We start from the raw sequence: 26107 nt of genomic DNA, 5'->3' as shown, positions 1-26107 counted from the left end.
TACTTCAGTGTATTATCTAGCTTTGGAGAGTTCCTTAGAGTACCTCGATAACAAAGATATTCTGTATTATAATATAAAACGTCATGGTGTTCTACTAAAATACCAAGTTATGCCCTTATGCGACAAGATATTTACACTTTAACGTAGGTTGTAAAATAGCTATAAAATGGAGGATACAATTCTTCCTGAGAAACAAGCATGTTTGGTCACACTGAGGACGTGACTAAATAATTGAGTATATTTACAAAGTTTTTTAATCCATTTCGTACACCAAATCCATAATTCTCGCTTTATCCTGCTTCTGGTTTGCTCTCTCCTTCAATATTGTAGCTGCAAAATTGGTGTCAGTCGGTATATTGACCTGTTTGGCGCTGGTCTTCTTTCCAGCCTTGGTCAATAAGCTGAAAGACATCTTTGATCCTTGTACTGGAACTTCCTCAGTCCTTGCATACTGAGAAACTGAAGGCATGTTTAACCTCTTCCCTAACGCACTGCTTCCCTTGCTTAATTCGTACGATTCACTTACCATCTGTTGGAATTGTCTCTCCATATCTTCCTCGAATTGTTTATCTTCAGCAATCTTGAGCTTTTCTTTTTCTGTAATAACTCGGCGAGGAGGAGTCTCAGCATCATAATCTTCTGATTCACCTTCAGATGTGGATTCTTCATCAGTTGTGCTGTCTTCTTCTTCGTCATCCTCTTCTTCTTCGTCGTCGTCTTCTTCTTTCTCATCGTCTTCTTCTTCCTCAACCAAATCTTCTTCTTCTTCGTCGTCTTCATTATCGTCATCTTCTTCGTCGTAGAAGTCAACCTCATCGTCGAAGTCGTCGACATCGTCTTCGTCGTCATATTCATCTTCCCGATTCAGATCATTCTGTAAACCCTTCTCTTGAACAATTTCCTGAAGTCTTGCTACAGTCTCTTTGAAACTATTATATCTCTCGGAGACCAGACTGTACTTGACAAACACATCGTTCAACTGAAATTCAATTTCCATTGGAACTGGTCCATTTTTGCAGAACACATAATATTGAAAGAACACGAGGAAAACTTTCAACAATTCCTTCTTTCTTTCGATGGTCTTGGCCAATGAGAACTTCTTTGACCTAGCAGGCTTTGACTTTATTCCAGACTCCGCAAATAGATCGCCTTTCATCGACAATAATAAGGAGCAACACATTTGAACTCGGAAAAAGTTGTCAGGAGGATCGGAAGTAACTTCGTAACCTGGCAATAGCTGATTGTTTGGATGGCCCGAACAGATGATTTTGTACATCAAATCTATAATAGTTTTGAAGCTCAACAATTCCTGATTATATAACTCTCCAAAATACTTTATCTGGGTCATCCTGGTACGGTTAGATCTGTAATCATTTAGCTCCAATCCACGCTTGACTTGTTCTATCAATGTATCTATAATTCTTATCCTTAATGATTTGTACTTGTTAGACGAGGGAATTAATTTGGCCAAGAAAGGAAGGTCGTCGTAATTGATTGATTCGGGATGTGTAAAACAATCCAAAACAGGCCCAATAATCTCCTCCGAATCCAACTGTAATTCCTTGAAAATACTGAAGATTATCTTGAATGTTGAGTGCTTGAGTTCAACTCTAACTAGCCGGTACACAAATTGTTGGATAGGTGTTAATACAACCTTTTTCTCCTGATTAACTTTAATGATAGGGGGATCAATTATAATCAATAGGTTATTAATGGCCAACTTTTCGTTTATTCCGTGAGCACTCCTTTGTTTCTGTTTGAGTATTTCGACCATCTCTTGCATCAACTCTTTATACTCTGGTTCATTGAGCAAGAATCTTCCGACTCGTTCATAGAGGATTGACAAAAGATCGATGGCACCAGGATCACCTATTCTGATGGTCAAAACACGGATTTTGTGAAAAATAACATGTGTAGGGATCAACTTGAATTTTATCATCTCCACGAAGAAGTAAATATACCTGAAACTAATGCTATTGTGATAGATCTGACTTCTGAAGCCTTTATCCAAATTATCTACCAACTCCTCAATTAATTCACTAAAATTTTCCTCATTGATCTTCAAGAATTTTGCGTAATATCTCAAAGTACTCATATTAGGACTGTCCATGAAAAAGCGGAGAATCCTGTTCCTAGTAGCTTTGTTATTAATGTTCAATTCATTGAAAAGAACCACAAGTGGCTCTAGGGTGGAATCGTCCACCTCATCCATTTCGTTTAGAAAGAGAGAGATCTTTTCACCATCTAACAGCGACGTCTTTATTTCTTCAAACTGTTCTGGAAGTGTTTTCTCTAGTTCCGACAATTTGGGAATCTTGGTGTAAAAATTCTTTTGCTTGATGTCTTCCCAAACTCCTTCCATGTCGTCTTCATTGCCTGACTTGCTCTTAACAACCTCTACCACTGCATCAGAATTTTCAAGGGTTTCTGTCGCTTGACTAAATTCGGGAACTGGCATATCCAAGGCCTCTCCTAGCGTAATCCCAGCAGCCTTGAAGTTTTCGAAAAGTTCACTTGTCTCCTCTAGTTCTGTCACGATTTCCTCCAAGAATTTACCAGTTCTAATAGATGCTTTATGGTTTCGTACTTCCAACTTGTGAACCTGGTCCGCCAAAACTTTTGCTCTTTCGAGCACAACCTCAGTGTATCTACGGAAGATCACAGACAAAACTTCCTGAATATTTAGCTCGGGTTGTTGTTCATTTTCAAGTAAAAATGAGAATCGTTTAACAAAAGACACTGCCACTGGTAGCGAGCCTCCTTCTGTGAACTCATAGTTCAATAAATCCTTTAGTACCAAAACCAAAATCGGCTGGGATGCAGACTTGCCGAACTTGGCAAGGATGGGCTCGGGAATGATCTCTTTGTCGCAATCTTTCAAGGTTCGAAATACCCCCACGCAAAAGAACTCTACCAATAAGTTGAAAAGACTCTTGGCTCTGCTTCTATACACCTCCTCTGACACCAATACGCCACTCTGCTTGGTAGACAATGCTGTGAGCATGTTGACCAACAAGTATGGAGTGAATTGGCTGGAGAACCGCTGGTGTAGCGCTGAAATCACCTCCACAGCTGCCCAGATGTCATCGTTCTTGGTGACTTTGCGTAGCCCCTCCGAAACCGCCACGATGATCTCTGAAAGGTATTTTTCGAGCGACACTAACTGGATATCCTGGAGAATACTGGCTTTCTGTTCGTGATGTATGGAAGTTCTGACCTTTTTGATAAAAGCGGTGTTCTTCTTTAACGAGGAGTCAGGCTTAGCAGAGACTCGGAAAACCAGCTCTCCGCTCCATGCCCTGATGTTGAGGTCATATAGTTGTGCTCTTCGGGAGGCAGGCACTGACATAAATGTAGTTGTTGACTTATGACAGAGATTGGTGAAATGATGAAGATAGCGATGGTGCGGGTTGTGGTACTAGAAATTAGCGAGAGACTAGTGAGAGCTCTAGCTAGCGATGGTGCGCGGCTCGGCGGGGAATGGTGCAGAGTGAAATTCTAGCGGGAGCTCGCAGATCACCCTCGCACTAGAAATTACCGACAGGCTACTCTGTAGTTAGAGATACTAGCGGATATTTTCAACAAATTGATTCTCAATTGTACAGCTCCACACCCCAAGGTCAATTCCTCCAAATGGAATCCGACTCCGTGCGACTGTTTATGACAAGGAGATGAAGTTCAATCTCTTTGTAGTTCGTCTGTAGAATAGTGAGAGCTCGCGGTGCCAACTTGGCTCGTACTAGAAATTAGCGAGACTTCTAGCTAGCGGGAGCTCCACTCTCGCTAATTCTACTTCCATGCCAGCGGCTCATCTACAAAACTTACTATTTATCATTGATTACCGCCAGCTCGCGCCAACAGCCCTATATACATGCTAAATAACTGGGTGGGCTTGACGGACTCTATGGTACACCTTACCCTTTTCTAAGCCATAGCTTCTTCTCACGTCGTTGACGCTTCTGTCGAAATGCTGTCTCCACACATGGGCACCAACTGGGTTCAAGGAGTTGGTTTCAACAAACGTTCTGATGTCGAAATGGGTGTTTGGACCGGCCAAGGCATCGAGGGCGAGCGGCTTGGCCTGTCTGAAGACCCACAAGCACGCCCTCTGGTTCTGGGCGTTCTTCTCGGGAGTCAAAGGTATGTAGTGCTGGAAGGTGTAGGAGTCACCTTGGGTCAACAACGTGGAGGTGGAGATGGTGTTGTCGACGTTGTTCAAGGGCACGTTGGCCAATCCGTATTGCAAGGTGGTAGAGAACGAGTTGGTGGCCAAGTCTGGGGTGTCAGGGTTGACCACCACCACAGTGTAGAGCTGTTCTTGGTCCACTCTTTCAAACTCCTGGATCCGGATGGTTGGTGGCTGGCTCACGGCAAATGCTGGTAATATTTCACCTGGAGTCACCCAGCTGGAGAACTCATCCTTGAGGTTGTGGGGAAACTTGACCTTGACGTCCACCTTGGGGTCCAAGGTGGGCAAGGTGTCCGGTATCACATGGAGCTGCTCCAATCTCTGCATGGTCACCATGAGATCGAATGCCTCCCATTTCTCCTTCAAGATCTGTCTGTAAACCGGTTGCGACTTGTCGAGGTCTTCAGAACTCAAGTATGAGGTGTTGTACAACACCTCGGGGTTGCTGGCCTCGGCTTCTACGAGCAAGGCTTCGATTCTGTCCTTGAGCTCTTTGACTTCGGTTTCTGATTGGGCCTGGGCTACTTGCTTTTCCAAGACTTCAATTTGCTGGTACTTTTCGGCACTTTGTTCTTGCAAGTACTCGTAGGCAACCTTGAAAGTATCGTCGATTTCATTGATACTGTGGTATGCCAATCTTCTGGAGTAGTTTTGGATGGAGGCAGGGCCTTCCGATGGGTCGATCTTGTCGAATATGTTCTTCTTGATGGCAGGGTTGGAGAGCTTTAACGAAGGCGATCTCTTGGAGAAATCGCTCCAAATGCCAGTGCTGGAGGATTCGGTGCTTTGGAACCTCTTGGAGGCCAAGTACCGGAGTGACCTGGCCCTGGTGAGGTTGGTACGGTTCAACATGATGTGGTTCGAGTGCCTGATAGTGTAAATTTTTCAGTATGAAAAAATGAGAATTTCGAGGATGATATTTACGCTGGGCCTCACAATTGAGGATGAACTTTACGCAGTGGATCCTCCACTGCAACCTCGAAAGGAGGGGATGTCTAATCTCCAAATAGGAGCCAAATAGGAGCCCATGACTTTAGTTGGGTGTAGCTGTGCGGAGATTGGCTGCATGGAGGGGCTGACTTGGCCAGCGAAATACCACAAGATCTGGAGCCAGATTGTTTAGATCTACTGGACTAAAATCTTAGAAAATAGATGCATAGCCATCCATATTAATTGTTTAAGAACTCTATACTGGTAAAACTGGTGGATAAAACTTGTGGAATTTGGTGATGTGGGTTCTCCAAGACTTGATGTATTAAATACGGATAATACTGTAGGTCTGGTCTGGCTGATATATTGGTTTGTTTGGTGGTTGCAATAGCTAATTAGGCTGTGGTTCCTCGATCTAGGTTGCATCCATTCGGCTAAGGGTCATATGGGAGGCAGACAGTGAAGACTGGATAGCTGTTCGCACAAGCAGAGAGCTTGCACCGTCTATTGGACTAGTAGTGTAGTCATGAGTATGCTACAATGTTAACAATGGGTCAGAATTGACTTGGCTGTGAATATTGGCAGACTCCGTAAGAGAACTTACCCTCACAGTCTCCTTGGTCGGTCCCAGTGAGCCGGCACCATCACAGAATGGCTCCAAATTCCTACGCTGATCTAATGGATGTACAACATCCGCCATAACCGTATTAATTAACCTATATCCCAAAAAACCAGGCTGTCTAGCCTGGCGCAAAATCTATGAACTGCCAGCAGGTATTAGCGTGAGACGTATGAGGGGGTGAGAGGAAGGGCATCGAATTTCATGAACTGGGCATCGTCGTCTATGTGCATCTGGGGAAAGAGTCCAGGCACGACGGGGTTGGCACCCGAGGGGTCGTTAGCGAGAGGAATGGACTCGTTGCTGGTGCTGAACACGAGCTCGTGGGTGCCGAAGTAGTCGTTATCGTCGTCGTCCTCGTCCTCGTCCTCGTCGTCGTAGTGGTAGCACGCGAGGTCGCAGTAGGACGGTGCGGCGGGGGGCTCGCGCTGGGTGCAGCACGGAGCGATGGGGGGAAACAACGGAGGGCGTTTATTTCTGGCGGTGTGAGGGTGGTGAGGGTGGTGAGGAGGATGATCAGCAGGATGAGAATCACGACGACGATCGGGAGTATGCGAGAAACCAGACATGGTGTGGGGGAGCTGCTGGTAGAGCACGCCTGTGGCCTTGTGGGCAAACGTGACGGAGTGGAGGAACTGGTTTGGGCCTAGCACGGGACCCAGCGTTGGTCGTATCTGGAGGGACTGTGACGATGGAGGAGGAGGTGGGTCGCTGGCGGATGGGGAGGGCGACGGCTGCACGGATTGCGACACGTCGACGATGCAATCGTTGTACTGGCATGTCTCCATCTGAGTGAGAAACTCGTGGTACAGTTCCACCGGATAGTCCATAGTGGGGACGTGGTGGCGGCGGCTAGACTGGAGATCGCGACTATATATAAACGGCGTTGAAATTTGACAAGGCAAATGGCAAGGCGAATGGATCTGCAGGCGGAGATAAACTAATAGGGCAATCCTCCTGCGTCTTGCAGCACGGTGGATGCGGAAGGAAGGGAGAAGGCGAGAAGGGAGAGGGAAGGCGGAAAGGCGGAAGGGCGGAAAGGCGGAAAGGCGGAAAGTGACTCGTTCCGCGTCACCTGGCGAGTCACTGGAGCCTGACAAGGAAAATGGTAGCGAGATGGAACGGCATCCACAACGGTTGCCTTGGCCAGTGCAGCCCAACAGATGAGCGAAGGGCATTCGCGCAGGCCAAGTGGCTCCAAAATCAGTGCGGTGACACAAAGCGCCGGTGAGCTCATATACGGATAGTGCCGTTTGGAGTGCGCACTGGGCTTCTGTATAGGAATAGGGAGGGCATTCGGGCGCTGTGGCGGATGGACACCCAGGCCGAGGGTCTCCAGGGTCCGTACTGCAGACGGAAACCTCTACTGCAATACTGTGGAAGCCTTTGGTACGTCTGTTACTATTCTGCTACATTTCTGCCACCACCGTGCCTCCACTCCATTCCGACTTCCCACTGCCACGCACGGTGCCGTTGCATCCTTGTGAAGAAACGGCTTTTCGCCCTGCACTTCGCCCTGCACTTCAGTCACATTTGTGGGGGATTCTCGCCCGCACCTTGACGCATTGGGGGCGCGCTAGCCTAAGCGCCTGTGCCGGCCTGGGCTTAGCCCAGAGCCGTTCCCAGCGCCCAACCTCGCCCCATCCCCCACATAACCATCTGGGCCACAATAGCCACGGTGCCAACAATAGACCATAGCCTTGCTATTGTTTTCGGGATGAGCTGCACTCTACGGGGGAGTTACCCGAGGTGTTCCGAGACTTCGGAGGTACGGCGATCGGCGTTCCATATAATACATAAGAGAGAGGGCCAAAGAAAAAGGAAAGGAAAGGAAAAGGTAAAATACAGAGGCAATAGTAAGGGTAGGCAAAGGGCCAGGAAAATAAGCAATAGGAGCTAAGAAGAGACAATAGGGAAAGTAAATGGCAAGGCAATGGGAAGGCAGGCAAGTGGCCCAAAATGGCACTGGATCCGATTCGGAACACTTGTAGTTGCAGCCCCAAGGGCCCAAGGGCCCTGGCGTGCACTTGCGATGTTTCGTGTTCACAGTAGGCCAAGAGCAGGCGAACCCCTGACTCCCACTGGATCCGGTCCGGAACATTCGTAGTTCCTACTGTCATCCCGATTCGGAAACTTCGTAGTTACAGTAGAAGGCTCGCTGCATCCCAATCCGGATAGTTCGTAATTTCCAGTAGGGCCAAAAGCCGAAAGAGTCCAAATGGCATTTGGTGCCATTTGGCACACCCAATGGTACACCCAATGGTCCAAATACCGCAAATAGCCCACTAGCATCTGATTCAAATGTCGTGAGGCAACAGGACGGCCTCCAATGGTCCCAAAAGCACCATCCCGTTCAAATCATCCGTGATCCAGTATAAAGAATGGTGCCCCCAAGACTGGCCTGGGCCTCCCACTTCGTGGGAGCTCCCGCCAGCTACTTCTCCCCGTGCTTGGCATTGAACACCGCAGGTGGCGTGGGCATTATGTTAGCACTGGCATCGCTGCCTGCCTGCACAGACGTCGCCTGGGCAATGGCCTGACCGTTGGAAGGCGAGAGCTCGATCACCCTGCTCTGCAAGGCCAAAGTGTAGTCTCGCAACTGCAAATTCTCAGCCCTCAACTCCTCGATCGACTGCTTCAACTGGTCTACCTCTGCTGCCTTCAACTCCAACTCCTTGACGTACTTCTCCTTCCGCTGTCTGAACGCACGCTGAGCGTTCCTGTTCTGGATCGCCCGCTTGGTGCCCGAGCCACGTACCAACTTGGACCCTGAGCCCTCGTGGTCCGACAAAGGAGAGTCGGGACTTCTGCCTGCGCCTTGTGCCACGGCGGCTGCCAACTTCTCTTCGTGGGTGTACTGCTCAGGCTGGGCCAATCCAGCGACCGCCTCCTGGGCGGCTCTCACCTGGTCGTCCTCCTCCTCTTCACTGTTGTCCCGTCCTCTGCCCCCGCGACGTAACGGCTTGCGAGCCCTCTGGGCAGTAGCCACGGCAGCGGCAGTGACGTCGTCCACTGAAGGGTAGCCTTCGGCACCCTCAGCGCCGCTGGGATGGCGAGCGAATGAAGGGTCGAACTTGTCGTCCTGGGCAGAAGCTTGGTCGGGCTTGTCGTTGCCCCATGAGGTGAAGGATGAGTTCATGCTGCAAATTGCGATGTAATCAATTATGTAAGTCCTTTTATGTAATGGATTACAAATCAGCAGGGTATGGTCAAGGTGGTGGTAGATTTGTTGATGGTGGGCGAGGGGCGTTGATGTGGTCGTGTCTGTGCCGAATTTGGTTGTGTGCAGGTGCCTAGAATCTTACTGCGATAGGTCGGGTGTATTCTAGCCTACTCCACAACAGTAGTTTGACTCTAGTGACGTAGCTTTCTTCACTGACTGATCCCTCATTTGTCAAAAATTAGTTGTTTCTGTTAATTAATTAGGTCATGTAACGTGTCAACCCAATCCGGTCCTAGACCTCACAGAGAGTAACATATTGGAGTACAGCAGGAAAGCGAGCTGGGGAGTCATGTAGAGTGTGGTATGTATATTTTTCAGAGTATTTAGGTCACTAAGAAAGAAAATGGATAATTTACTATTGAAAATAAAACAATAGGACGTTCACCAAAATCATAGGTAAAAGAAATTGAGTTTCTATTCGGAGACTAAGCCCTCCAATCACACCGCAAATGGGATGAAACCCGTAAAACCTGGCATTATTCCCGTTTCTCTAATTAATTATTACAAAATGATTGGTGTTATCCCGCTTCTCTCATAGATTACAATTTACTTAATTCCCGTCTCTCATTGAATACAACATAATTTACGGTTCTCTCATCCATTGGACTTGTAGGATAATTTTTATACTACTATTGAATAGTTTCTGCGTTCGTGAACAATCGCATCCTTGATTCTCTTCTTATCCTGGAGCTTCGCAGACAAGCAGTTCATCATATAAAACCGACTATTAGTAAGGTTAATGTATATGAAACATATGTAAAAGTCAAAAAGAATTGAAATTAATTAGTACTTGTTGGAAATCAGATAATATGCTATTATTGGTAACAAGGCTTAAACATCATGGGCAGGGGAATAGTAATCTATAAATTATCTAAGTCCTTGCATATATTATTTAAAGCACTCCACATTACTATCTCATTACGAGCTCGATTTAGATTTTTCCCTTTCAGTTCATTAATTTTGTTAACTCCATACGAAATTCTCAAAATATCGTCGAAGTTATATAAATAGCATTGGCCAGGTGACAGTCATTATTTTTACCAACTTCTCAACAACCAGAACGTAAGCATGGTACTTATGCCGTAGACCCAATGTGCCATTATAGGACTAATGCACTTATAAGCTGCTCATACTATGTCGGCTAAATGTCCCAGTGTAGCTCATACCTTCACGTGGGGCAAAACACGTGACCAACCCTCTCCCGCACCCATAACCGCTAACCGATAATTTGTCACCTCTCCCTACTCCATTCTCCACCCTCCAAGGAGTCCACCCACATCAGGCAAGGCAGTTGCGGGCTCTGTCGATCCCATCTCACTAGTAAATGCCCCCCATCTGCCCCCACGCTCCTCCATATTCCCTCCATGTCTGAACACGAAACGGTGGCGGCTCCACTCACCCCATCCTTCACGTCCTCTTCGGCGTTTGGGGTGGTCCAGCGCAGGACTTCCAACTTCTTCCCCATCAACGGAGCTACCTTGGTCTCCCTGGCCTCTGATCTCGACTTTAAGCTCCCGTCCCACCACTTTGATCCCGCTGGATCCACCCCTGATTCGTACCCAGTATCGAAGCGTCACAACAGCTCTCCGTTGATAGGAGCATACTCTGGAAAGACAGGCACCAATGCGTCGTCACGGTTCTTCAACTCCAACGAGAGTACTCCCTTTTTTACTACCCCTACTCCATCGTTCAATACCCCTTCGTACCACCATCCTCCTGGTCAGGACTTGTTCAGCGACCCAGTGGCCCCTACCATCGACTTGGCCCACAACTTGCGGTCGCTCGGGCTCGCAGACTCGCCCCCTCCTGCCAAACCAGCGTCGTCACAGTCGCACTTGACCATTCCCTCTCCTCCAGTGTCCTCCACCCCCATGATCAATTTGGCGTCCTCCACCACCACCAGCGGTAGTGCTACTCCGTTGTTGGCAGCATCGTCCATCTGGAATGACAACAGCATCCCGTCGCTAGGCTCGTTGTACGGCAAAAATATCAAGTTGGGCACGCTAGCCGAACAAATCGAACACGACGTATCCTCCTACAGTTTCGGACAACCCCCAGGCCCCACGTTCACAGGCTTGTCAACGGACGTCTCGTTTGATGACGACTTCGCTGCCCCAAATTTCCCAAGCCTCTCCAAAGATTTGTCGTTTGAAGACGAATTCACTCCTGCTGGTCAGTTCGAAGATTTGATGTCCCCGTTGCTACTGAACGAAGATACCCTGTCCAAAAACAAGCGAAACATCTTTCTGAGCGCAGTCAACAACCCTTCGTTTGTTCCTTCTGCAAAGTTGAAGCCGGCTCCGCCCATGAAAGAACGAACTGGACCCGATCTGGGGTTGGAACGTACAAGAGAATTTATCAACACCCACAAGAGACGAGGAGATGTCACACCCAGTCCCAACGCTAAATTGGCACACAAGATCCAGGTTTCCACCCACAGTAAATTGAAACAGATCGAGAAACCAAAATTGTGGATGAGTGAACAGAGATCGCTCCTACAGAAAACTTACCACGAAGAGAAACCATTAGACAGTACAAAGATCAAAGTTAGATTACCCAGGGCCCACAGCGTCCCTGATCCAAGAACAGAGTTATCGGTGACGGGAGCCACAAAGAAAACAGTCCATACCCGCAGTGATGATTTCACCAGGGATGTCCTTTCGTCACGGACATTCAGCAGCAAGTATGCGGAAGACTATTGCTCGACGTTCTACAAAAGAAACTCCCACGGCTACATGTTTATTCGAGAGCCCACCAATTCATTGAAAGTGAATAGCAGTGGAGGAAAGTCGTGGGTCGAGTTGAAAATCAAGCTTCCCAGCGACGGGCTTCCTCACCAAACGGATCAGCACCAACAGGCAGCATTGCTCTTGAGAAAGCTTAGAGTAGACATCAAAAAGCTTCCTATATGGAAGCCCATCAACCTCAATGGTTCGGGACCCGTCAAGAGTTCGAGCACGCCAAAAAAATACAATGGAAACTTCCAGCTGGGATATCACTACAGAAAACATGGCACAGGTCTGTCGAAAGAGACCAAGAAACACAAGAACCTAAATGTGTCAAAGAGGTTTGGTAAAAAGGAAAAGGCTTTATAGGAGAATGGCCCAGTGCCATAGATAGTGAATATAATACCCATTTACGAGCAGGATCATTCAGTAATGAAGTCGGATGTAGAGAAAAAAGTTGATTTTTATAGAAAAACTACCTAAGCTCCGCAAACCCTCTCGACTTTCTCAAGATCGCATTGGGAGAGGTTTCAGTTGACCAATTAGTCACCCAATACTACTTGCTGGATTGAGTAGGATAGTTGTTGCGGAATTATCAAATAATAGTGGATGCAAAAAGAAAGCGAAATTGATTCCATCGAGGATCGAACTCGAGACCTTCTCTGGGTGAGAGAGACGTCATACCGCTAGACCATAGAACCTATTTCTTATAGCTGAAATTATATAATTATAACTGCTTGATCCTCTTGGTTCCCATTTTTGGCTCTTATCTCGCTCATTTGGGGTGAAACAGTGCTAATACTCAATGTTTCTAGTTTTATACCCCTTGATAAGCTATCTCTGACAATATTTCGGTTGAATATCCAGTCATTAAAAGCCTATATCGTAATATGATTCCCATTGACAAAATAAAATATTTTTCACTCTTAGAGCAAGGATTTCCATACAGCTATCCCTCTTAACTAGGCAGCTCACATATCTAAGTTTTATCAGGTCTGTTAAAAAAATTCTAGAGAATAAATGGCTACCGTCGGTCCTAGAGAGCGCACGACAAGTTCCTTTCATGAGCAAGACAAAACCCGACTGGCTATTTACATTACGTATCGGTTTATTCTGAACAGTTCTGGAGTGGAATTTCTTGCTACTCATTTTAATAATCGGACATTTAGCTGTAATTTTGCAAAGATGCCCGCAGTTTCTACCAAAAAAGTAATGCATACAAACAATAGTTTTTTTCGCGGGTATGTCAGGAAATTTTTACCTGTTGTTTGGTACATAATTTTGGACAGTATAATCGCCTGGGGATACTCTTCCATACATTTCACTGCAAAAATATGGCCCCAGAAGGCAAAAAGAAAACCAGTGCCTTCAGCCAGATTCGAACTGACGATCTCCTCATTACTAGTGAGGTGCCTTACCAACTTGGCCATAAAGGCTTGATGTGCAAGGGCATTTTGGAGTAATTAATATCTCAGCCGTGTGTACACGAAATTGCCCCATTTTCGGAGCCAAAGACCAGGGGACGGGCCTCTATAGTATTCGCTACTTGTATTGCCCAGCGGGCGCGCATTGAACCCGAAACTGCTCTGCTCCAGCGGGCTTTACTTGACCACCGCTGCCACCATCGTCACGTGACTTCTCAGTCCAGAAATTGCCGAGTTCTCATTGGACAGTACTGCCCTCCCCCAGTGCCATGGGAATAGTCTCTACATTGGATCAACCACCCCTCCAGTCTCTAGCCCCGCCATTCTTCCGTCGCTTCCGTGTAGACCTTGTCGCAGCCCCCCTCGCCTGTTTCTGCCAATCGTATGATTTGTTTAGTCACTTCCCAAACAAATTTTCAGGTGAGTAGAAATTTTTTTCCTAGGCCAATCATTTACGTGGTGAAATATCGTACCAGAACTTCAAATTCAAAGTGAGGTTGATAAGACTTTAGTGATACTCATTCATAAACCAGCATAATGTTTACCAACACCATCCGTTCCGCCTTGAGAGTCAGAGTCGCCCCAGTTCCTAGAACTGTGATGGCCAGAACTAACTTGATTAGAATGGCTGCTCCACAACAAGTCAGAATGTATTCCGACCACCACGAAGAAACCTTCGAAGAATTCACCGCTAGGTAAGTACAACCACAATCAGGCAGTCGAGAAGACCTATCTCTTCCACGCTGGTGTCGCCCAGGCAGACATGGAGCCAGCAGTCGTCTGGGTGCCTGGATTCAAAGCCCGATGCAGGCCCCAATGGGACTAATGGCAGTGGCAACTCCACCAGGAGCCAGCAGCCAGAACACTAGCATGGAAATGAGGATCCAGACGCAACAGCCCAGCCACCAGAGACCAGAGACCAGAGACCAGCCACCACAGACCAGTACTAACATCTAGATACGAACAAGAGTTCGAAAACGCCTACGACTTATTCGAAGTCCAAAGAATCTTGAACAACTGTTTCTCTTACGATTTGGTTCCAGCCCCAGTTGTGGTTGAAAAGGCTTTGCAAGCTTGCAGAAGAGTCAACGACTACCCAACTGCCGTCAGAACCTTCGAGGCTTTGAAGCACAAGGTCGAAAACAACGAACAATACGAAGCCTACTTGGAAGAGTTGAAGGACATCAGACAAGAGTTGGGCATTGACTTGAAGGAAGACTTGTACGCCGACAAGGCCTAAGCATCCCAATTGCACGTCATATACTTGAGTAAATGAATATAATGGAAAACTGTAGACGAGACATTGTGTGGAAAGGTTTGTGAAGTCCTGGAGTCAGTACGGCAAGGTTTCTGGGGTTCTGGCGCCAATTCCAGCCTAATGGCCCCAGTATCTTAACCTGAATGCGATGGATGTAGGGCAACTCGGAATGTTAGAGCTAGATAGTTCTCGAGGGAACGGAAAACTAAACTGGACCTACTTTGCAACTCCTGGTATCACTACAGTCCTTTTCGGAGCAGTATTTACCTCATGGGAGTGGTTGGGAGATAGAACCAAATCCATTCAATGGTATGGATCACGTGATAATCACTAGGTTATACTGGCCTGATTTTAACCTGGTACCAGGTGTGTCGACCCGTGTGTAGAAACCTCGATCAAGGGCACTACAAATCTGTCTGTTCAATTACTTTGTGCGACCGGCGTAGCCAATATTAATTGCTAATATAGAAGAATATGGATGGCTAATTCACATTAAATGTTCCTAATGTTGGATCTGACGGGTTTCATTCATAGAAGATTACTTAAAACCAGATAGTTCATTGTTTTAAATGGAGAAAACTCTTTTTATGAGCTATAATACTCGTACTTCTAACATGATAATAGTCTGCTTCAGTCTCGAGGAATCGGGGTTTGAGAGCGAGGATGATTGTATCCTACACAAAACTTTGACTTTAGCACCATACAACTTTAACTGTCAGAACTTCGAGTATGAAACACCATAATGAGATCAAGAGATTATTCGATTTTTCAGATTTTCAAGGAGAAGGTATTTATGAATTTGAAGTACTTTGTAGTGGAAAGTTCAAGTATTATGCTCAATTGAGCCTTTTACCGTATACTGCATTGAAAGGTACTAAGTATGCAATTGGATTTCAAGAAATTAACGGCAGCGGACTCAAACGTGCATAGGTATCACCCAGTAATTAGTCCTCTTGCAATAAACTTACCACACATGATTCGACTACCAAGCGAGGAAATCAGGACTGTGGAATGTCGCAGAGCCTATGGTACTTCAGCAATTATTTTCAACTCAGTTGATATAGGCTGCAATTATAATTCACCATCAGGAGCATAAGAATTCAAAATCCACGCCCAAAATGGACCACAATGCACTTGACTAGGAGTTAATTATCTCTAATAGCCCCTTCAATCTACATCCAACAACTCTCCCATCCCAACCCATATTTTACACCCCCATCTCTATACCCCAGCAACCCCACGTGACACCTAGTTCACGCATAGCTGCTCAACCTTCACCAGTCACCACCACATCCATGGGAGTCTACATACCACCGCCCAACGACGACGACAACGACAAACAGCCGTCCGGCTCCGGCTCTGGCAGCTCTTCATCCGGAACCACCATCGTCATCCCCAATCCAGCTTCCTGGATCCCTCGCAACCCCAGTGTGGGCTTGATGTGGGGCCCTTTAACGCCAGCTTCCGACAACCTCCCTGCATTATACTTCATGATTGGTCTCCAGGTTGTGCTGGGGATGGTTTGCATGCGCAAGGCACGCCATATGTGGCGTCCAGTGCTCCACAGGCCCGGCTATCCCCAGCAATTGGCGCCTAAGCGCTCGCTCTGGAAGGCGTTGGTGCCAGGCATTGCTGGTACGGCAGCCATCTTTGGTGCTGGGTTGGAGATCACGCGGATGACATTGCCGTACGACCCGTGGTACGACGAGGCCAAGTACTACCGTAAGTTGGCCAGCAAAAACGGCGACAAGCCCAGCTTGTGGTTTGGCGCCTACAAGTACTACCGTCCGATGGACATGAACACCTGGACCGACAAGGTGGGTGCGTGGATCGAGAGCGTGGAGAAGGAGATGGTGGCGGACGCTGCAGCGTCCTCCAGCGAGCCACTGGCCAGGGCCTCTTCCGACCACAAGCATGGCAGCATGTTGGCCCAGTTGAATCGCAACGGCAAGTACACTGAGCTCTACGCACGGCTAGCGGGCGAAAACAAGAAGCGCCAACAGACGCTCCTCGAGGGCGAGTTGAAGGAGGTGAACGAGCTCAACAAGGCCGGCAGGATCGACCTCATTCTTGAGGGCAAGTCGCCATACGTGAATCCTTACTACAACAAGCCTCACATCCAATTGGGCCACCACACGATCGATTCAGATGATGACTTTGAGATGGTGTGGTTGAACTTCGAGCCGTGGGACGAGCTCAAGTTGGAGACGGATTATGACATCAGGTTGATTCCGCGGTGGCGGTGGGGCGAGGAGGAAGCGTAGCGAGCGGCGGAAACCAGGGAGGGGCACAGGGACACACAGGGACACACAGGGAGACAAAGAGAGAAACAGGGAGACCACAGATCGGTGGGGAGACCATAGATCCGCATAGACGGGCACAATAGCGGCACTTCTACCATCTGAGCTGAATCTCTACCAGCTCAGTACCTCCAGCGCCCGGTAGCTAGTGCGCAATTCCAGCCCGCTACGGCTCGCTAGGTCCGCGAGCGTGCCACTACAACTGCTCGCTGCGTCCCACCACTCATTCCTCGACGCTACCCGGCTCACTAGGTCCACCGCCACCACCACCCCTTCATGCCAGTTCACTCCCACCATTTCCATTCTCGGATACCGCCACAATCCAGCCTCAGTTCCTGGCCCCTCTGCCACCCGTTGCTCGGCACCCGCCATGCTCGCCTATATAGTCAAACAAAGCCTTACTAAGCCATAGTGCGGGAGCAACGATCCCAGTGCGGTGGCTCTGATAACAGAGCCGTACGTCAAGTAATTCAAAATATATAACCACTAGGGCCTGGAAGAAACATTCAGGGTACCACGGGACACCACCACCATCTGTACACAAGGGTAGCCAATCAGCTATTGTCGGTAACCAATCACGGTAATACCCATTCTCACGACACCCATCACAGTAACAAGTGAACGGTTCCCATCACGGTAATACCCATCACAGTGATACCCATCACAGTATCACCCATCACAGTGACGATCACTGACTACAGTACCCATCACAGTAATACCCATACTCATCAGGTAACACCGCTACCGCCACCCTTCTAATACCCCACCCTTACTGAATAGCCACTACCAATTCTATGTCGCTCATCGCCTCCAACAACCCCCAGTACGACGCCACCCTTGAGACTGCCGTCAACGACGTCTATGAGGCCGTGGTGGAAAACGACGAAGATTACGACAACGAGGAACACAACGAGGACGTGGTGTGGCTCCGCGAGCAGCGCTCCCTCAACAAGGGCACCCACTGGTCCAGACGTCCGTCCGTGTTCATGATCAGCGTCATCGCCTTTTTCCTCGCGTTGGCCAACACCGCGGGCGAGGGCAACCGCCAGATCATCACCCTCCAGTTGTGCTGCAACTACATCTCACGCTACTCGCTGGACGGTCACTGCAGTCCCGTCGACGTCCAGTCGTTGATGTCCAATTTGCAGATCGCCGTGTCGTTCGTGGTGTCGTGCATCACCTTGGTAGCGGCCGGAAAGGTGGGACCCATGTCAGACCAGTACGGGCGCAAGGTATTCTTGGCTCTCTTGTTGGTGATGTTTTTGGTGGGGCGTCTGTTGAAATTGTGGGTGATGTCGCACTTTGAGGTGTTGCAATTTGGCCTCATGATCGCCTGCGATCTCATAGGCAATATCGGAGGAGGCATCATGTGCATCTCGGCCTTGGGCAGCTGCTACGTCACCGACGTGGTGGAACCCCACGAACGAATTTATAGCCTTGGGCTTTTTCTCGCTGCGCTTCTCTGTGGCTTGAGTGCAGGGCCCTTGGTGGGTAATCTCATCAACTCGTGGGCCTCCAAGATCGATACTGTCCATGTGGGCAATGAGCTCGTCTCCCGCGCAGTGGACACTGCCAACTCCATCAACAAGCGCGACTTTCTCCCCATGAAATTCGAGCTTGTGCTCCTCTTCACCTTGTGCTTGTTCTGCGTGTTCGTGTTGCCAGAATCCAGGTCTGAACGCGCCAGAAAGAAGTCCAGATCGTTGTCCAGATCCGAGTTGCGCCTGTTGGCCGTCCCCAGTGACACCACCAGCTCGGTGTTGGGGTTCTTGCGTGCCATTAATTTCCTCCATCCGTTGAGATTGCTCTACGTGCCTGCGGAGTACATTCCTTCCAGCGATCCCAAACGCATCAGAAACACCAGAATCGCTGCCCTTCTCTTGGTGGTCATGGACAGCGCCATGGGAGCGTTGGTGTTCAGTTTCCTTGAAATCTTCATTTTGTACGGAATTTACCGCTTCAACTGGGACCAGCGCGACGTGGGCCACTTGATCACCTTGCTCTGCGGCACTAGGGCGTTCACGTTGGTCATCTTGTCGCCGCTCATCAACCACAACGTGTTCCAGAAGCGCATGAAGCTCCGGGTGTTGAAGAACCAGTTCGACATGGTAGACTTTGCCATGGCGTTCACCGGCTTCATAACCGACGCCTTTGGCTACTTGATGATCGCTTTTGCACCCACCAAGACCTCCATGTTCATTGCCGTGTGCTTGTCGTGTTTAGGTTCCATGATTTCCCCTACACTCTCCTCCGCCATTCCCAAGTTCTACCCTGACTCCAAGATCGGCGAGGTCTATGGTGCTGTTGCCTTGTTGAAGAACTTGCTCAGTTTAGTGACACCCTTGGCGTTGCTTTCACTCTATAAGTGGTCATTGAAGAAGGGGTTCCCCAACTTGGTCTTTTTCGTCATCACTGCCTTCTTGACGTTCGGAGCCTTCTGCATGTGGGCAGCCAAGCAAGTGTTGGGATTGAACCGTGATACCGTGGCATTGACCCGTGCCAGCTCTGTGGCATCGTTTTCGTCGTTTCCTAGTGTGCTGGCCAACACTGAGGATCTCCCTAATTATCAGGACCTTCAACGCAAGAATAGCTTTGCCGCTAGAGAAAGACCCCAGGACGTTTAGGGGAGATAGTGACGCTTATTTATCCTTCTCGTAATGTATAGACTGCGAAAATATGACTCTTTGTATCTGGAAAGGGGCTTTGCACAGGCCCCGTGGAAACGAAAGGGGTAAAGATTGGGGTTTATCTGTGACACAGGCACCGGTGAGTGCTGGTGGAGGAGCAGCTACTAGGAGAGTAGCTGCTAGAGGGAATGCCACGAAATAGTGCTATGGAATAAGCGAAAGTGATCACGCGATAAATACAGGCTCCGATATTCAGAGATTCTGGTAGCATGTACTATCTTGCCGCTCCAGTCTTCAGTGCTAATTCACTATCTAAAGACACGTCAGGATGAAAATCTCAAATAGATTGAATTTGCCTAAAAGTGGCCAAGGGTCTCAAAGTTCAACCTGGGACTAGCATCACCCCAGAGAATGGCAGTACGGACGCTCCTACTACCCCATAGCAACCCAGCACGTCTAGCACTATAATTTATAAATGCTATATGGGGTAATAAGGCTTTGTTCCAGCATATGGGGTTTTTGCGGCAAGAACCATCCCTTCAAGCATGAAAAATATACTAACTGTAGAGAAGATAAAAACTTGGCAGTTTATAAATTTGATTTAAATGTTAAATATCACTTTCGATAAACGTTCAACAGTTAATATAAATCATCAGAGGGGAATTCCACCTCTTCTACATATGCTCGCCTTGTTCACATAGTGTACTATGTACTGGAAGTGAACTAAGGTCATAAAAATTATATTAATCCATGTAAATAATTAGAAGTAATTTCTAGTCCTTCTCCAGTCGTCCTCCTAATCCTCTACCCATCCCTCTCCAGTCATCCTCACCCATCCTTCTGGCTCACCCATTTCTATCAGTGCGACACGAAATGCGAAATTAACAGACATTCACTCACGCTCCTCACAGCCAACCAGTCCACCACGCCAGCCACCAGCGTCTACTCAGACGAATGCCAGTGTACGACTTGTACGATTCACCAGCCGCTCGCAGTCTCCACGTTCTTGTGGCGCTTTCCCTCATTTTCTTCACTATCATCTATCTCATCAAGATCATCATTCTTGACGTCTACACCGTGGAGAACCAGCACAAACTAGCCCAAGAATCACACGCTGCCTTGAAGGCACAAGCACGCGCAAGAGACCACCAGCGCAACGAGCTTCTTGACCCCGAATCCGATCTCAGTGACTCCGAATCGGTGCTTCCGTTGCCGTTCTACCAGAAACCCAACAACTCGTCCCAGTACTTGAGAAGAGACAGCTTTTCCACATGAACTTCCAGATCTACTTTGCCAGCGACTTGATCCGTCAGCTTGCACGTCCCCAGCAGGGGTATTACGTGGTGGGCTACAAGATCGCCAAGGTGTACGTTGCCGTGCAACTAACAACTGAGCCAATTGCACCACCACCCCATCTCAGTAGCCTCACCATCATCGGCTCGTTGGGACTTCCACAAGTGGGGGACTTGCAGTTCGGTTATGACCCCACACTCAAGGTGCCGTACATCGATGTCCACGACGATTGCACCTACTCGATTATCTTATTCGAGCCACCTAATTTCAACAATTTGGAGTACCTTTCAGTGAGGCCCATTTTGCTTCAATCGATGGGTAAAGAATCGACCCCAAACGAGCAGGATAAGTACACCGCAAAGCTCGAGATATTCGAGCCTTCCACTGAACATGTGGAACACAATTCTGTTGCCAGTTCCGAGATCATGGACAAGATCAACCTGGTCTTGAAAACCAGAATCGACCTTCAGGCATCCCAAAAGAAGCACCAGGCCCCAAAATCTGGGTCCATACATCCCTTGGTCAGGATCATTGTTCAGTTGGTCACTTTCCTCCAACGAATAATCATCTGGCTGATCTGGACCCTCAACTACAAGGTGTACGGATATAGCTTGGTTTCTGTCTCCAACGTGGTGCGTCAATTGGACTTGAGATTGAAACAGATCAATTATTTCCCCATCCAATTCTTGTGTTACTACGATAAAAGCATTCTCTACAATGAAGACAGCCCACTTTTGAAGAATTTGAAGCTTCCGATATTTAACTCTGACTTGAACATCAACAACTCGAATTATATTAATCTTCACAACTCAGCATGGCTCATGTTCAACGACATCTTGATGGGTGTTTTGGTCCATGATTTGATAATCCAAAATTTCGATACTGTCACTACATTTCTCCATAAAACGTTCATTCAAAGAATCCTCTACAGCGAGATTTCCACCTTGATTCATTGGATTGCAACCCATCATCCTGCTGGTTTTAAATTGAACGATGAATTGGGCCATTTCATGGGCGATTTGTTTATGTGGTCACTTAATTGTTGGAAGTACGTTATCAATGATATCATTGAAAGTGAGATTTCCCAGGAGTCGAAGCTTCAACTCGTCCATTATTTCCAGGTGTTTTTCAAGGTATTATGCTACGGTGGAGGGTTGTCGTTCTTCCTAGGATTCATGATTGACATCATTGACAAACTAACGTTCCATGTTTCCTGCTTCCATTTTACGTCGACGAAGGTTTACAACAGGCAAATAGAAACACTCAAGTCGTTATTCCAATTGTTTAGAGGGAAGAAGTACAATATTCTCAGGAATAGAATCGATAATCTCAATAATTACGTGATTGGATCCAGTAATTCGTTTGAGATTGATCAGTTGCTCTTGGGCACATTATTGTTCATGGTTCTCATCTTGTTGCTCCCCACCGTCTTTGCATTCTATTTCATGTTTTTTGTTTTGAGGTTACTTATCTTAATATCATTGAACTTTTTGGAAAACCTACAAATTATGATCAGTTTCAGTCCCTTATTCGTATGTGTGTTGAAGTTGAAGAACTCCAAAAGACTACAGGGCGGAATCAAGTTCCAGTACTTGATGTACGAGCATTCGATCACATATACCAAATTATCTAACAAAGCATTGACCTACAACGAGATTTTCACCAACTTCATCAAGCTATTCACCGCATCCAAGAACTTTAGATCGAAGTTGTTGCAATCGTTGTCCAGAGGTGAGTTATTGTCCACGCACTATAACCACGAGTTGAAGTTCAATTACTTGATGTTACCAGAGCGGTATGAAAAGACTATAGACATCTGGAGCGAGGTGTCCAAAGGTTCCGGACAGTAGAGGCTGATCTGTCACCTTTTGTGTCTTACAAGTAGCATAAAACCGATTCTACGTGTTTCCGAACACGACTATATACCTAATAAAATGAATCTAGATACCAACCGCACAGCAGTGGTATTTTAGTATGCAGAGACTTCATGAATATGTACCCAGAATTTCATTAGCTCTTCTACTATCAGAGTCTGCACTGGCCCTCATTTCTTCGGGTTACGGGGTGGCTATATGCCCCAGTTGAGTAGCTAAGGAGAGCCTTCTGGCCACGAGAAGACATCCCGTGCACAGCATAATGATCAATGCATACACCCCAAACGACAAGTTAGCTACTTGGTTTCTAAGGCTGTACTTGTACAACCATTGAAATACTAGTGGTGAAATGATTCCCAATGCATTTTTCAAGATAGACTGTGCACTGAAGAACTCACCTACCTTTGATTCTGGATAAAATTTGAGCATGGCAGAAGTGATGGCAGGCCCACCGATCAAGCTGATGGTCAATAAATTTCCAGCGAAGAACATTTCCGAAGTGCTGGTGCTGGTGTAGAGCATGGAGAGACTGACGATTTCGTTGACCAAGGCCACCAAAAGCATGGCAAAGTCGATGGTGTCAAACTGCGACTCCAACGCTGAATAACCAAGTAGTTTGGCGAACAACACCTTGTTGAGCAACGGCGAAATGGCCATTAGCACCACGGCACTGGCCAACGAGTTTATTGACAGGAAGTACCCCAACTGCTTGGCGGACCAATTGAACCTGAAAATGCCGTACTGGGTGATGATGGTGCGGACGATATCGTCCACAAGTGCCATCAAAATCTCGATGGTGACAAGGAGCACCACCACATACCTGGACCTGCGGATGGAGAGTCTTTGGTGGGGACGAGCCACCGAACGGGGCAACGCCAATAGCTTAAGAGGCTTGAAGAAATTGATAGCGTCCACCAACGTACGAGGAGTACTTGCTTGGTCTGCTCTTGCCCGCAAAAGGGCCTGTTTCGAGCGAGACTCTCGAAGAAACATGAAAGTAAATACCATTACCACCGCCTGGATGCACAATTCCACCTTGATGGGGACTAGTTCGTTGGCAAGAATGTCCCCATTGATAGAGGTGATATCGCTGGAGCGATTTAGCACAAACTCTCCCAACATGGGCCCAAGAGTACTGCCTGCAAATATGGCAGCAGACACCAAGCCCAACGAGTAGATCCTGTTCTCGGGAGCCACGATATCCGATGCATAAGCGTTCAGGAGCGAGAGGAGCGAGTAGTTGCCTCCGCTCAAGCTCGAAATGAACGAAGTCAGTACAATCAACCAGAACTTCAAGGTAGAGTAGGTTCTATAGACCCAGAGCAATGCCGCCAGCGCAAGGAAGTTGGCCAAAATATAGTAGCAGAAGAACGGGCTCCGGCCGTAGGAGTCCGAGAGCGGACCCACGTTAGCCAGGACCACCATCAGCACGATGCTGGTGGTGGTGGAGCACACGAGATTGAGGTTGGACAAGATCACCTGTTTTAGCACAGGATCACAGTAGAGCTGACCCGACGCTCGGCACGCCAACTTGGCGTTGAGCGAGTCCTTGGTGGGCTGGCCACACGAGGCAGCCAATGCTATGAGGAAGAGAATGAACCCCATGGTGCCAAAGGATGGCCGTTTGTGCCATGGTAGTGTGGAGAGCTGGCGTCGGTGCTCGTGGATCCAGTGGGACTCCTGATCGGGCTCGTCGATGTGGAACTGCTCCGAGCGCTTGCGTGGAAGGAGGAGGGCCTCTTCATTCATGTGAACCTGGATCAGTCTGGTGAGATTAGTGAGATTATGCGCATTGCGCAACGAACATGAATGGGCTCGCCTTACGTAAGTGACAGGTTGAAGCAAGGGCCAGTAAATTGGCGGTGAAGCGGGGCAGGGAGGGCTTCAGGGGGGGCAGGCGCCTGGATAGGCCTTGTAGAGGTGACAACCAGCGCTTGCATGACAGTGCGGTGCCACCTGGCGACGTGGACCACGCAGTCGCTCCGTCGCTTGGGGAACCAAAGCTTATCTGATCGATCAGATACGTGCACGCCATGCGAGAGAAGGGGGCGGGGGCAGAGGATGGTCACGTGCATGTCACGCTCAAAAGCGCGCTTTAAGGGCCCCAGCCCTGGCCGCGCGGGCCGCGCACTACCGCGCTTTTTGTGCCACCACCCTCCTCCCACCACTATTGCACTCCGGATGCCAGCATCGGCACACCGCGCGCGCTACCACACCTCCCCCAGGAATCGCTCACTATACGCTCTCACCATCAAAAAATTTTCACCTCTACACTCCCCGGTGAATTTTTTCGCAAAAATCTTTCAGGCCTTTAGTTTCTTTCATATCAGTTTGAAGTAAAACATTAAAGGAGAACCAACCATCAAGATGTCTTTACCTGCTTCATTTGACTTAACTCCAGAAGATGCTAAGTTGTTATTAGCTGCCAACGTCCACTTGGGTTCCAAGAACGTTCAAGTATGTGCCACGATTTCGAAAGCATTTGGATCACTACTAACATAACAGGTTCACAACAAGCCATACGTCTACAAGACCAGACCAGATGGTGTCAACGTCATCAACATTGGTAAGACTTGGGAAAAGATTGTTTTGGCTGCCAGAATCATCGCTGCCGTTCCAAACGCCAGCGACGTTGCTGTCTGTTCCTCCAGAACCTTCGGTCAAAGAGCTGTCCTCAAATTCGCCTCCCACACCGGTGCTACCCCAATTGCTGGTAGATTCACCCCAGGTAACTTCACCAACTACATCACCCGTTCTTTCAAGGAACCAAGATTGGTTGTTGTCACTGACCCAAGAACCGATGCTCAAGCCATCAAGGAATCTTCTTACGTCAACATTCCTATCATCGCTTTGACCGACATGGACTCCCCATCTGAATACGTTGATGTCGCCATTCCATGTAATAACAAGGGTAAGCACTCCATCGGTTTGATCTGGTGGTTGATTGCCAGAGAAGTCTTGAGATTGAGAGGTATCATCCCAGACAGAACCACCGAATGGTCTGTCATGCCAGATTTATACTTCTACAGAGACCCAGAAGAGATTGAACAAAACGCCACCGAAGAAGGTAAGGCCGTTGAAGAAACCGAAGCTCCAGTTGCTGAAGCTGAAGCCGAATGGACCGGTGAAACCGAAGAAGTTGACTGGGCTGCTGATGCTGCTCCAGCTGTTGAAGACGCTGTTGCTTCTACCTGGTAATTGTAATATTTAATATGTAAAAAATATCATCAATTCGAACATCACATCTGACCCCATCTTTTGGCACCTTCTATGTTAATATAAATATATCTATCTGAGCGTAGTGAGCTGGGGCACTGGCCTCCAAGAATGGACCGTTGGGTGTAATTTGACTACCAGGTACTATCTAACGAATTTTTCATTGGACTATATTACGTTGACCAGGCCACGGTTGTAGCCGTATGAGGGGAATTTCGAGCCACAGGATCACTAAGCCCAGTGGAAGGGTCCGTCACCTGGCTTGTGCTCCTACGCTTCTCTCCAGCTCGTATCTGGACCGTAGACTTGGTTCCCTACCAGTGGCATCGGCTGCCTGGAGTAGGGTTACCCGGCGTTGAGCATGATTTAAATACCAAAAAAAATCTTTCTTAGTTCATCAATTTGTTTACCACGGATAGTGGCCCTAA

The 26107-nt window shown here is 47.9% G+C and overlaps 11 protein-coding genes and 2 non-coding genes across 13 annotated transcripts; 6 read left to right on the top strand and 7 right to left on the bottom strand.

The window, feature by feature from the left end:
• Nucleotides 1-19: 19 nt before the first annotated feature.
• Nucleotides 20-3399, bottom strand: CANTADRAFT_27479 (uncharacterized protein). The gene has a single exon (XM_020208119.1). The coding sequence runs from the start codon at nt 3347-3349 to the stop codon at nt 254-256; it is 3096 nt and encodes a 1031-aa protein (XP_020062219.1). The 5' UTR covers nt 3350-3399; the 3' UTR covers nt 20-253.
• Nucleotides 3400-3874: 475 nt separating this feature from the next.
• Nucleotides 3875-5041, bottom strand: CANTADRAFT_92238 (mitochondrial 54S ribosomal protein mL38; the record flags this gene model as incomplete). The annotated part of the gene is made up of 1 exon (XM_020211930.1): nt 3875-5041. The coding sequence occupies one exon, from the start codon at nt 5039-5041 to the stop codon at nt 3875-3877; it is 1167 nt and encodes a 388-aa protein (XP_020062218.1).
• An 855-nt stretch (nt 5042-5896) lies between these two features.
• Nucleotides 5897-6568, bottom strand: CANTADRAFT_23925 (uncharacterized protein; the record flags this gene model as incomplete). Its single annotated transcript, XM_020207020.1, has 1 exon — nt 5897-6568. One exon carries the CDS (start codon nt 6566-6568, stop codon nt 5897-5899), a length of 672 nt encoding a protein of 223 aa, XP_020062217.1.
• Nucleotides 6569-8172: 1604 nt separating this feature from the next.
• Nucleotides 8173-8877, bottom strand: CAP4 (Cap4p; the record flags this gene model as incomplete). The annotated part of the gene is made up of 1 exon (XM_020211266.1): nt 8173-8877. The coding sequence occupies one exon, from the start codon at nt 8875-8877 to the stop codon at nt 8173-8175; it is 705 nt and encodes a 234-aa protein (XP_020062216.1).
• A 1048-nt stretch (nt 8878-9925) lies between these two features.
• Nucleotides 9926-12112, top strand: CANTADRAFT_27477 (uncharacterized protein). Its single transcript, XM_020208118.1, has one exon. The coding sequence runs from the start codon at nt 10326-10328 to the stop codon at nt 12054-12056; it is 1731 nt and encodes a 576-aa protein (XP_020062215.1). The 5' UTR covers nt 9926-10325; the 3' UTR covers nt 12057-12112.
• Nucleotides 12113-12316: 204 nt separating this feature from the next.
• Nucleotides 12317-12388, bottom strand: CANTADRAFT_t243. Its single transcript has one exon. It is a non-coding gene; the product is annotated as a tRNA-Val (tRNA).
• A 662-nt stretch (nt 12389-13050) lies between these two features.
• Nucleotides 13051-13123, bottom strand: CANTADRAFT_t242. Its single transcript has one exon. It is a non-coding gene; the product is annotated as a tRNA-Thr (tRNA).
• Nucleotides 13124-13648: 525 nt separating this feature from the next.
• On the top strand, nt 13649-14351 carry COX6 (cytochrome c oxidase subunit VI; the record flags this gene model as incomplete). The annotated part of the gene is made up of 2 exons (XM_020210652.1): nt 13649-13806; nt 14069-14351. 2 exons carry the CDS (start codon nt 13649-13651, stop codon nt 14349-14351), a joined length of 441 nt encoding a protein of 146 aa, XP_020062214.1.
• Nucleotides 14352-15664: 1313 nt separating this feature from the next.
• Nucleotides 15665-16633, top strand: CANTADRAFT_8246 (uncharacterized protein; the record flags this gene model as incomplete). The annotated part of the gene is made up of 1 exon (XM_020211265.1): nt 15665-16633. The coding sequence occupies one exon, from the start codon at nt 15665-15667 to the stop codon at nt 16631-16633; it is 969 nt and encodes a 322-aa protein (XP_020062213.1).
• Nucleotides 16634-17505: 872 nt separating this feature from the next.
• Nucleotides 17506-19092, top strand: CANTADRAFT_34739 (MFS general substrate transporter; the record flags this gene model as incomplete). Its single annotated transcript, XM_020208602.1, has 1 exon — nt 17506-19092. A coding segment is annotated over one exon (1587 nt), but the record flags the coding sequence as incomplete, so codon positions are not given.
• A 984-nt stretch (nt 19093-20076) lies between these two features.
• Nucleotides 20077-21586, top strand: GPI1 (phosphatidylinositol N-acetylglucosaminyltransferase; the record flags this gene model as incomplete). The annotated part of the gene is made up of 1 exon (XM_020208117.1): nt 20077-21586. A coding segment is annotated over exon 1 (1019 nt), but the record flags the coding sequence as incomplete, so codon positions are not given.
• Nucleotides 21587-22646: 1060 nt separating this feature from the next.
• CANTADRAFT_92231 (MFS general substrate transporter) lies at nt 22647-24212 on the bottom strand (the record flags this gene model as incomplete). Its single annotated transcript, XM_020211929.1, has 1 exon — nt 22647-24212. The coding sequence occupies one exon, from the start codon at nt 24210-24212 to the stop codon at nt 22647-22649; it is 1566 nt and encodes a 521-aa protein (XP_020062210.1).
• A 618-nt stretch (nt 24213-24830) lies between these two features.
• YST1 (40S ribosomal protein uS2) lies at nt 24831-25661 on the top strand (the record flags this gene model as incomplete). The annotated part of the gene is made up of 2 exons (XM_020211264.1): nt 24831-24920; nt 24969-25661. The coding sequence occupies 2 exons, from the start codon at nt 24831-24833 to the stop codon at nt 25659-25661; spliced, it is 783 nt and encodes a 260-aa protein (XP_020062209.1).
• Nucleotides 25662-26107: the final 446 nt, after the last annotated feature.

Source organism: Suhomyces tanzawaensis, assembly GCF_001661415.1.
Source record: "Suhomyces tanzawaensis NRRL Y-17324 unplaced genomic scaffold CANTAscaffold_8, whole genome shotgun sequence".
In the NCBI taxonomy this organism is placed as follows: domain Eukaryota; kingdom Fungi; phylum Ascomycota; class Pichiomycetes; order Serinales; family Debaryomycetaceae; genus Suhomyces; species Suhomyces tanzawaensis.
The sequence above is the reverse complement of the archived record's forward strand: the minus strand, read 5'-3'. Positions and strand labels throughout refer to the sequence as shown.

Coding starts and splice junctions, on each gene's coding strand:
- CANTADRAFT_27479 (XM_020208119.1), bottom strand. CDS start 3,349: ATGTCAGTGCCTGCCTCCCGAAGAGCACAACTATATGACCTCAACATC.
- CANTADRAFT_27477 (XM_020208118.1), top strand. CDS start 10,326: ATGTCTGAACACGAAACGGTGGCGGCTCCACTCACCCCATCCTTCACG.